At 51.2% G+C, this 11265-nt stretch overlaps 1 protein-coding gene across 5 annotated transcripts in view; it reads left to right on the top strand.

Annotated features, from left to right (window-relative positions):
• VAV2 (vav guanine nucleotide exchange factor 2) overlaps positions 1–10588 on the top strand; it is a 219956-nt gene extending 209368 nt beyond the window's left edge. For 2 of the 5 annotated variants that reach the window (XM_032165579.2, XM_032165578.2), the window contains 5 exons: positions 843–930; positions 2377–2500; positions 3382–3468; positions 4302–4456; positions 8833–10588. In XM_032165579.2, the coding sequence (XP_032021470.1) occupies positions 843–930; positions 2377–2500; positions 3382–3468; positions 4302–4456; positions 8833–8880 (502 nt within the window). In that variant the 3' untranslated portion in view covers positions 8881–10588. The remainder of the gene's footprint in view (positions 1–842; positions 931–2376; positions 2501–3381; positions 3469–4301; positions 4457–8832) is intronic. The other 3 variants (XM_032165581.2, XM_058445565.1, XR_009215276.1) reach the window with 2 other exon arrangements.
• The last annotated feature ends 677 nt before the right edge of the window (positions 10589–11265 follow it).

The raw sequence follows: 11265 nt of genomic DNA, 5'->3' as shown, positions 1-11265 counted from the left end.
CTTATATAAGTGCACTCTGTGGCGTTCGTACAGTGATGGAAGCACCTGCCTACGTCTCTCAGGACAGGTCTCCCTGGTTAAACGCCACCTGCCTGTATGGGAGAGAGATTTGGTTTGCCAGCTGCTTGCTGAGGATTTCTGCATCCATAGTCATTAGGGACATTGGGCTGTAGTTTTCTTGTGATGTCTGTGTCTGGCAAGGGGGTGGGTGGCATTCAGGGGAGGGATATGGGGGCTCCTCTGTAAGGTCACATTTGAATTGAGACCTGAAGACATAAGGGGGCCTTGAGGACAGAAGGAGGTGAGTGGCAGGGGCAGCAGCCGGTGCCGAGGCCCAGACAGGCTTGCTCTCGGCACCTCTGAGGAGCAGGCCCAAGGCCTTGCCAGCCAAGTGGACATGCAGGGAAGGATGTCAGGGGATGTCAGGGCTGGGCTCGGCTGCTCCACAGGGAGGAGGAGAGGCTCCTGGTTCCAAAAAGCAAATGAGCAGAAGCCCAGGACAGGAGGCCTCAGCAGGGCTGGAGGCCAGGAGAGGCGGGGAGCTGAGCAGCCAGGGGTTCCGGGCCCCAAACGAGCAAGGAGGGCAGGCAGGCAGGTGGCAGGAGCTGTCTGGGGCTGGTGGCCCGAAGGGCTGGGGTAGGACAGGGCTGACAGGGAGTGGCCCTAGGGGCCGGGGACGAGGGGCTTTGCTGCAGCAAACACAGAATGAGCCTGGCTGCCAAGGGGGCGGGGGCCGTGTGGCCCTCATGTGGTGACCACCGGGACCATGTGGCCCTCAAGCAGTGACTGCCGGGGCCATGTGGCCCTCATGCGGCGACCACCGGGACCATGTGTTTGCCCAGGTTCAACGACGAGGTGAAGCACATCAAGGTCGTGGAGAAGGACAACTGGATCCACATCACAGAGGCCAAGAAATTCGACAGCCTCCTGGTAGGTGACTCCCGGCTCCGGCCGGCTCCCACCCCAGCCATAGGGGACAGGTGCTTCCTCCCGGCCCTGAGCGAGTGGTCATGTTTCCTGTGAGGATTGAATCTTCTCAGAGTGGGAAAGATTTAGGGAATTGGTTTTTAAGGCACTAGGACAGCTAGAGCTATGTCACAGCCTTCTGAATTGGGACTTCTGACCTCCAAAGCCTGAGCAAGGTGGTTGACCCTGGTAAACAGTGCAGGGGTGGGGTGGGGGCAGCCCAGGCCACCAGCAGCCCCAGATTCCTCTCATGCCCATCCTCCTGCAAGAGCAGAAACTGATGCCCAGTGGGGCTTCCAGCTGGGGCCTGGCTGGGTAGCCCCGTTACACATGTATGGCTTCAAACAGCTTCTTCTCTGACTCACCTCCACCCTCCGTCCCAGCCGGAATGCAGTTAGAGGCATAGTCCTTGACATGATTTTAAAGTTATGCCTACATTTTTTTTTCTTAATTACAAAAGTTGTGTATATTGAGAACTCCTGATTAGAGCCCCCAAGCTCTTAGCTTCCCCTCTATGGCCACAGAAAAGCACAAGGTCAAGCAGAAATCCATAATCTCGGGCTGAGCATAGTGGCTCATGCCTGTAATCCCTGCACTTTGGGAGGCCGAGGTGGGTGAATCACTTGAGGTCAGGAGTTCGAGACCAGCCTGGCCAACATGGCAAAACCCCATGTCTACAAAAAATACAAAAATTAGCCAGGCATGGTGGCACACGCCTGTAGTCCCTGCTACTTGGGAGGCTGAGGCACGAGAATTGTTTGTACCCAGGAGGCGGAGATTGCAGTGAGCCGAGATTGCGCCACTGCACTCCAGCCTGGGTGACAGAGTGAGACTCTGTCTCAAAAAAAAAAAAAATCATAATCCCATCCCCACCTCCAGAAAAAACAAAAGCAGAAACCAATGTTCGCATCTCAGTGAGTCCTCAGGACCTCTCTACACACAGCTTAGGTCTGGTTTATATTATATAAATAATAATGCTGGCAATACCCCAGCTGATTTTTAGCCGACTTTTCAAGGCCACAAACATTCACCATTAATGAATCTTTCCCTGGCTGTTGGCCGCATGGCTCTCTGTCACTTGGAGATCCTGTTATTTCTAGAAGCTTGCCCCAAGTGCTGGGTACAGAGTGTTTCCATTTTTTCCATTATAAAGGCTGTTGCGGTCAGCGTCCTTGCTGGTCAGCCTTGGCATCTTTTGCAGATTATTTTTTCCAGAAACATTTGGGGAATTGCTGGTACCTTCAAGGTACTGACCACCCACTATGGTCTTGGGGGAAGTGGGGAGTTCTGAGGAGTCCAGGAGGCTAGTCTCCCCCACATGAACCAGGAGGTGGGAGAGGGAGGCCAGGTCACTGGGGGAGGACTTCCTGGAGGTGGCAGCAGCTGTTAGTGAGTGTGTACGCCCTGCAGGAGTTGGTGGAGTACTACCAGTGCCACTCACTCAAGGAGAGCTTCAAGCAGCTGGATACCACACTCAAGTACCCCTACAAGTCCCGGGAACGCTCGGCCTCCAGGGCTTCCAGCCGGTCCCCAGGTAACGCCCCAGCCTAGCCGGCACACCAGCACTCTTCGGAGGGGTCTGCCCTGGCCCACTTCCCAGGGCCCAGATCCTGCCCTTACAGACCCAGGCAAGGAGTCCCACCCCGGGAACACAGCCCCGGGAACACAGCCCCGGCCCCTCCCCCAGCCATCGCAGATGCTATCGTGTGGCATCTCCTGGGCCATGTGACAGGCGGGGACTCTGCACCTGCTTAGAATTGCTGCTCTGTGTCTTGGCTCCCTCACCCAGAGACCAGTGGGGGTTGGAGGGGCCAGGTCCAGGCAGAGACCGCTGTGCATGGAGCTGTCACTGGTGGGAGAGAAAAGGCAGGCCCACCTGTTCCCAGATCCCTCCCTATGCCCAGCCCCTGGGCCTCCTCTGTGAGATGCAGCCTGTTTGCAGATCGGACTCCACAGCTCAGAACAGGGAAGGCCATATGGAATCAGGGGCAGGGACAGGCCCCGAACATGCAGCTTCCCGCTCAGGACTCTGTGCAGAGTCACCCTACATCCTCCAGCCTGCAGGGACCTGCAGGGCCATGGGTCCCACACAGGCCGAGCTGGACAGGAGAGGAACAGCTGGCCTTAGCACCTGCTGGGTGCCAGGCGAGGGCATGAGAGGAGGTGGTCCCAATTTGCTCTGGAGGACACAGGTGCAGAGAGTGGCTCCAGGGTAGCTCAGGTGTGGCCGAGCAGCACCTGTGCCGGGGTGGGGCTTGACAACCGTGCTGCCCCCTGCCTCCTTTGTCCCCCTGTAGGGCCTCTCCTGCCAAAGGGCCTGCCTCACCCCATGCTCCCCAGCCTGTAGCTGTGCCCACCGTGACTGTGCGTGGATGCCCTGCTACCCGCCTCATGTTCTCTCTCGCCTCTTTGCAGCTTCCTGTGCTTCCTACAACTTTTCTTTTCTCAGTCCTCAGGGCCTCAGCTTTGCTTCTCAGGGCCCCTCCGCTCCCTTCTGGTCAGGTACCGCTGCTCCCCAGGGCGTGGGGGGACTGGGCCTGTGGCACCTGCCTTGGGAGACCCAGCACGGAGCCGCCCACTGGCACCACAGCCCTGCCTGATGTGGCCACAGTTGTCCACAGTCTGGCGCTGGGTGGAGGGGAGGAAGGGGCTGGGGAGGCCCGGCAGAGGCTGCTGCGGGCACCTGAGGACACGTCAGGCTTGGCCCCGCCCTTGTCACCACCCACCCCCTGTGGACACGCCCACCCTGATGGCCACTTCCCCAGCCCCGTCCACTGTCATTCCTCCTTGTTCATCAAGAGCTTTGCCTCTGGTAGCAGAAAGCAGGTGGCCACGAGGAGGAGCTGTGGGACTTGGATGCAGGGAGGAGGGGGTTTCAGTCAGCCCTGACCTCATGGCTTTCAGCTGCCAGAGTCAAAGTCCCTTCCTAGCAGCTGTGTGTGTTTCACCCTCAGCCATGGTCATTATCACCAGTCTATCAGGATTCTGCATCTGGGCCAAGCTGGTTCCACTGGGTTTCTGGTTGGATTTGGGCTCTGGAACTGGGGGACCACTGGAATGATGATGGTCAAAGCCTGGGCACCTGCTCTTGTCCCTAAGAACGTCCTCGTTGTAGGGACTTGGATGTGCTGTGTCCCCAGACCCAGAGGGCAAGGGGCCCTGGGATTGGAGGCCAGTGTGTCCCTCCAGAGCCTTTCTGCTTGACATCCTTCCTCTCTGGGTACAGAGCAGGGTTCTGGGCACCAGGGGAGAGACCCAGCTTGGCCCAAGGGCCTCCTGGATCACTGGTTGGGCTCCTCCTGCAGCTGTATGACGCTGCCCATCTCCCTCAACAGTGTTCACACCCCGCGTCATTGGCACGGCTGTGGCCAGGTACAACTTTGCCGCCCGAGACATGAGGGAGCTTTCGCTGCGGGAGGGTGACGTGGTGAGGATCTACAGCCGCATCGGCGGAGACCAAGGCTGGTGGAAGGGCGAGACCAACGGACGGGTGAGTGGCCCCATCCTGAAGGTGCAGGGCTGGCCTCGCTGCAGCCCCCACCTGGTCGGGCTCAGGCAGACGAGCACCACAGCTACGTCCACACCCCAGGCCCTGTCCCAGACACCCTCTGCAATCTCCCTCATCCTCACAGCAGCCCAGAAGGTTGGCATTCACAGGGGGAAACCAAGGCTCCAGATGTTTACCACCAACCCAAGGTCACACAGCCAGGAATCGGCTACAGAGGTCTGGTGTGGATCCAGGCTCCTAGGATACCCCCCGACCCTGTTGCATTTTTATTCTGGGCTGCCCTCATAGCTTAACTCGCCAAATTACTTGCAAGTCCCCAAGCTCTGTTTGCAGGAAGGGAGGTCACAACACTGAGGAGGACATGGTGTCCTTGCTGGGCTCCTCCTGCCATTCTCTAAGTCCCCATCTATGCCCTGGTGAGGCAGTTGGGACACACTGTGTCCCTACCCACCCCAATCCCTTCACACTTTCCCAAGTGCCAGGTGGGCCTAAGAGTGCCCTGACCACCCTAAGATTCTGCATATGTCCATGGCCTCTTCATCCCAACACCCCATCTGGACCTCTAGCTTTGACCCATGTCTCTCAGTACCTATCCATCCAAGCACCAGAGCTCCCTGTGCCACCAATTAGAAAATGCCCAGCTTTCTCTGTGAGCTGCAAGCTGCACAGGGCAGGTGCACGGGGCTTCAGAGGGCCAGCCAGTTAACCTTGGCTCCCAGTGCTGACCCTTCCATTGTCCAGTGGCCAGAGCCGCTCTGCCTTTACCTATCAGTCTGCCCCTTGCAGGCCCTCAAGTCTGATCCATTTTTTACCCAACTGCCCTGCAGAAGTGTCAAGGCTACTGAGGCTTAGGTAGCCCACCTAGGGTGCTGGGACCACTGGTTCTCAAAGCTGTCCTTGTGTGATTGGCATTAAAAGTGCCTGAAGCTGTAATTTAATAAGCGCATACCTGGGCCCTTTCCCAGATCCAGGTATTTTCTATACAGCATTAAGTTTTAGAACAACTAGTTTGAGTATTACTGGATAATTCCTGTCAATTTGACCTTGTTACCATTATGAAACGTCTCTTCTTTTCTCTGGCATTTATTCTTGCTGTAGTCTCCTTGATCTGCTGTTGTGACACCAGCTTTCTTGGGATTACTGCTTTGTGTGGCATACTATTTTCTTTCATGCTACTTAAACTTTTCTATTTCCTTACATTTAAAATGGATCTCTTATAAATAGTTGGGGAAGCCAGTCTGATCTGACAGTCTTTGGCTTTTAATAGGTATATATAGTCCATTTACATTTAATGTAATTACTGAGCTGTTTGGGTTTAAATTATCTAACTTTATTTTCTAGTTGTCACATCTACTCCTTTTTTCTTCTTTCCTGCCTACTTTTGAATTAATCAATATATTTTTAATTCTACTTCCCCTGCGCTACATTGGTTTGTTAGTTACACACTTTTTTCTTAAGTGGTAACCTTAGACTAGACATTACCTTAAATGAGTACTTTTTTTACTATTTCCCAGACAATGCAAGGAAGGACCTTGCAACTTTTGATTGTATCCATTTTCCTCCCAACTTTTGTGCAAGTGTTGTCATGTATCTTAATTCTATATATATTCAAACCTTAGAAGACATTGTTTTTGTTTTTTTGTTTTTATTATATATATATATTCTTTTTATTATACTTTAAGTTCTAGGGTATAAGTGTACAACGTGCAGGTTTGTTACATGTGTATACATGTGCCATGTTGGTGTGCTGCACCCATTAACTAACTTAATTTACATTAGGTGTATCTCCTAATGCTATCCCTTCCCCCTCCCCCCACCCCACAACAGGCCCCAGTATGTGATGTTCCCCTTCCTGTGTCCAAATGTTCTCATTGTTCAGTTCCCACCTATGAGTGAGAACATGTGGTGTTTGGTTTTTCGTCCTTGTGATAGTTTGCTGAGAATGATGGTTGCCAGCTTCATCCATGTCCCTACAAAGGACATGAACTCATCATTTTTTATGGCTGCATAGTATTCCATGGTGTATATGTGCCACATTTTCTTAATCCAGTCTATCATTGTTGGACATTTGGGTTGGTTCCAAGTCTTTGCTATTGTGAGTAGTGCCACAATAAACATACACTAGAGAGGATGTGGAGAAATAGGAACACTTTTACACTGTTGATGGGACTGTAAACTAGTTCAACTATTGTGGAAGACAGTGTGGCGATTCCTGAGGAATCTAGAACTAGAAATACCATTTGACGTTGTTTTTGTTTTGGGCAGTTGTGCTTATTTAGATTCACCCCCTGTTTACCTTTCCCAGGGCTCCGCATTTCCTTCTGCATTGTTGTATTTCCACCCAACACCATTTCCCTGTGGTTGACATCCCTTCTCTTTCATATTTTTTAAAGCGTATCTGCTATTAATGAATTCTCAGTTTCTTTTGAATCTAAAACCATCCGTATTCACTTTCTTTTTAAATATTCACATTGTAAAATGTTTGTAACTTATAATTTTGAAACAAAATTTCAAACGTAAAATTTCAACTTAAAAGTGTCAGTAACCTGCCCAGATTTACCAATTGTGAATGTTTTGCCCTATTTGCTTTATCATTTGCACTGTGTATGTGTGTGTTTGTCTATTTGTCTCTAACTCATCTGAGAGTAAATTGCAGAAATGGTATTTCTTTACCCCTAAGTATTTCCTAAGACCAAGGACATTCCCCTTTGATATAATACAATTATCTAATCCACTGTCCATATTCAAATCTTACCAGTCATCCCAATCATGTCTTCTCTAGCTCTTCTCTCCTAGTCCTGGATCCAATCCAGGATCATGAATTGCATTGACTTGCTATGATCCTTAACTCTCTTTAATCTGGAATATTCCTCAGCCTTTCTCTGCCTTACATGACTTTTACATTTTTGAAGAGTTTTGAGCCAACTATTTTTATAGGATATCTCTCAATTTAGGTTTGTTTGATGTTTCTTCATGATTAGGTTGAGGTTCCATTGGCAACACCACAGTGGGGACGTTGGCACTTTCTCAGTGCCGAAGTGTCCTGTTAGGAGATGAATTATGCCAGTTTGTCTCATTATTTGTGATATTAACTTTGGTCATGTGTTTGAGATTATATTTGCTGTGTTCTTTTATGGTGAAGTTACTGTTGACTGTAATTAGCAAGTAATTTTCAGGGTAATACTTTGAGGTTAGGTAAATATCCTATTCCTCTTCAAACTTTCATGTACTAGTTTTATCTTCCCTTGATGAATTTTATCTATTCTATTATTTCTATTATGGCTGAAAAATAGTGATTTTTTTGACTATCTATAGATATTAGTTGGCATTCTACTGTAAGGAAAACTTTCTTTTCTCCTGTACTTATTCATTCTCCCCCAGGAATCAGTCATTTTTCCAAGGAGACCTAGTTCCATTTTGTGAGGAGTTGTTTTGAGTTAAATTTTGAAGTTCATTTGAAGTTTTGAGTTCATTTTAAGTTCATTTTGAAGTTTTGAGTTCATTTTACCATAATGTGCCTAGGTGTGATTTTCTCTTTATTTATTCTGCTTAGGATTTGCAGAGATTTTTTTGAACCTGTGGCTTGATATCCATCACTTTTGGAAATTTCTCAGCCAGAAATTTGCAGACAGCGTGCCTGTTGCGTTTTCTCTCTTTTCTCCTTGTAGGACTTCATTCACATGGATGTTAGAACTTTTTACCGTGGCCTTATATTATTTCCACAATTTTATGTGTTTTTCATCCTTTTTTCTCTCTGGTTTTCTATCTAGTCACTTTTTAGTGACCTATCTTACAGTTTATTTGTCTTCTCTTCTGCTTTGTCTAAATCCCTCTATTGGATTCTTCATTTCATTCATTGTATTTTTCATTTCTAGGATTTCTATTTGATTTCTGATTTAGGTTCTCTGGTAAAATTGTCTGCCTTTTCATCCATTTTCTTAAACATACGAATTAGAGTTATTTATCTGCCCTGACAGATGACCTCAGTACCTGTGGGTTGATTTCTACTACCTGCTTTTTCTGTTGGTTTTTGTCGTTTGGTCCTGACTGAATGCCAAGCTTGTGTATTAAGAAAAAACTGTAGTTGTTCTGGGTGATGTTCTTTTCCTAAGGAGGATTTGCTTTTTTTCTGACTGGCAGCTGGAGAGTGGGCAGATAATCTTAGACTGGCCAAGGGTGGTGTTTTTCTGGGTTGCTCTTATTCCCAGGCAATGGTTCCACCAGGTCCTTCTGAGAACTCTGGACTTCCGAAGGGCCCCCATCTTCATGAGTCTCTACTTGCCCCCACCCCAACACAGACATGCACACACCTGCTTACACACACACACACACAGACACGATCTTGCCATCTTTTTCAGATTGGCTGGTTTCCTTCAACGTACGTAGAAGAGGAGGGCATCCAGTGATGGCAGGAACGTGGACAAGACTCGCAGATTTTCTTGAGAGAGTCACTCCAGCCCTGAAGTCTGTCTCTAGCTCCTCTGTGACTCAGAGGGGAAATACCAACCTCCCAGTCTTCCACCACCCACAGGGATAGGGAGGGTGTTGAGAATCCTAAACTCGAACCGTTTCACTGTCAGCCTGCCCTCGGCGACCCATCACTGGGTATGCTATTGTACATAGAGGAAACCTGGTCTAGCCCCACCCAGAGCGCAGAGGAGGGGGCACCAGCAGCGCTGCGAGCCAGGCTCTGGGTGGCAGTTGAGGCCAGAAGCCCATCGCCTGCCCCCGTCCAACTGAGATGGCGTTCAGGAGCCTAGGTTTGAACAGCAGATGCTGTCCCAGGAAGGGCTAGGGACAGCAGAGGGGACCTGCCCCCAGCCCCTCTGCTCAGGCCCTGGACTCAGCCTTGCCTGTCTTTTCCTGCTGCTCCCAGGGGGAGGTGTCAGGCCTCGGGAGGCAGACGGGACCAGAGCCAGGCTGTTCACTGTGGGCCCACTTGCCCCACTGCGCTAGGGCGCAGGAGGAGAGAGCACTGTGGTCGCCCTCTGCAGCCACTCTGGCTCCCCAGACTTCCCTGACTCCCCCACTCCCCTCCATGCCAGGGGCACACCCAGACCCCACAGGGCAGGCCCCTCTCTTGGAAGGGGCCTTTGGAATGATGAAATTCCAACCCTGCTCCCCGGTCAGCGGTACCGTTTCCTGCCCTCTCTGAGAGGCCCTTTCTGGAGTCCTGGGAAGGTGTCTGCCTGGCCCCACTGCCAGGTCAGTACATCTTTTGTAAAAACCCTGAAATGGGCAGGGAAGAAAACAGGGATTTCCCCTCTCTAGATCCCTGCCGGCTCCCTCTCCAGGAGGCCCCTCTGCTCTCCTGCAGGGTGGTCCCTGAGGGTCTGCCCAGCCTTGGCACGAGAGGTTGGTTCCAGCCCCTGGCAGGGCTTCCTTTCAAGGGCCCCTGCAGCCTACAAACTGGGCCTTGGGCAACTCAAAATAAGTGCTCTTGGGGGTGGCTCTACCCCATTACCTCCCCCAGCCACAACTCCCGGCCTTTGACCTCTGGCTGGGTTAGCCAGACCCTGGTTTCTCTACCCTGATATTGCATGAGACCTGGTAACAGTGTCTCCCTCCCAGCAACTTGCCAAAGCCTCTGTTGAGACCTGGGCTTCCTGTAGCCCCTTCTCCCTCTGGCCAGCTGCACAGCCTGTGGGAGGTGCCCGGCCCAGGTTGGGTGTCAGGGAGGCTGGTCCCTGCTGTGGGTGGCACTGGGGACCTAGAGGCTCTTTCTGAGGTTGGCCTTGTAGCCTCTGGGGTGTAGGGAAGAGGCCGGAGGAGTCATGGGGATGGGGAGCGGCAGGGGGAGAGAGGGGCCCCCGACAAAGGCTTGGGAAATGAGGGGAGGTGGAGGCAGGGCAGGGGAAGCAAAGAGTCGGCCTGGGAGAGAGCACCCTGGGGCCTCCGTGTGGGGGTACACCCAGCACTTTGCGCCCTGCGGCCCGGCAGGCGCCAAAGATGGCGGGGAGGAAGCCAGCAGCCCCTGTGTTTACTGTCGTCAGAAAGGCCTTGTGTTTTGGTTTGGGGTTTTTGTTTTGTTTGTGTTTTGTTTGGCTTGTTTGTTTTTTAAGGGGAAAAAAGTTTGTAATTATTTCCTCCAAATCTCCCATTATAAATCTGTGAATAATAAGAGATTTTATAATAGCAAGAAAATGATGTATATTTTAGTTTGTTGACAAATAAGTCATCATGATCACAAAGGACACTGAGAAAAATAATTTAGAACCCTGGTTTTTGTGAATTTTTTTTGTTTTGTGTTTGTTTGTTTGTTTTGAGATTTGTATTTGGTCTGGTTTGGTTTTTGCACTGCACTAAGGCAGGAAGGTTGGAGGGCTGGGTGCAGCCTGAAGGTTGGAGGGCTGGGTGCAGCCTGAGAGTCCGATGGTTTTCAGCAGGAGACGGGGTGTCCCCTGCAGGGGGCTAAACTGCAGGGGCGTGAGATTAGCTGTGAATATGTGGGAGCCCGATGCATGCGGGTCAGGGATCTGGGGGCCCCCGCAGTTGGCGGCAACCCCAAATGGACACAAACTGTACATTTGCCAATGGGTTTTTTTGAGACCATGGTTTTTACTTGCAAATAAACCTGAGTTCTTTTCTGCGGGAGTCGTCAGCCTTTCGTGCCAGGGGAGGAGGGAATGGCTGGATTCTTCCACCTAAGTCCAGCAGGGTCTGTCTGACTGGGGTGCTTAGATCTCAGGGTGGCCCATCCTCAGCAGGGTCTGAGAGATATGGAGGTAATGGTGCCATGGCCACCTCCCGGCTGGCACAGCACCGTGGGTTTCCCATGCGGTGCCCTGGAA

This window comes from Hylobates moloch, unplaced genomic scaffold (genome assembly GCF_009828535.3).
Source record: "Hylobates moloch isolate HMO894 unplaced genomic scaffold, HMol_V3 SCAFFOLD_10, whole genome shotgun sequence".
NCBI classification, from domain to species: Eukaryota; Metazoa; Chordata; class Mammalia; order Primates; family Hylobatidae; genus Hylobates; species Hylobates moloch.
This window is presented reverse-complemented; position numbering and strand designations above follow the sequence as displayed.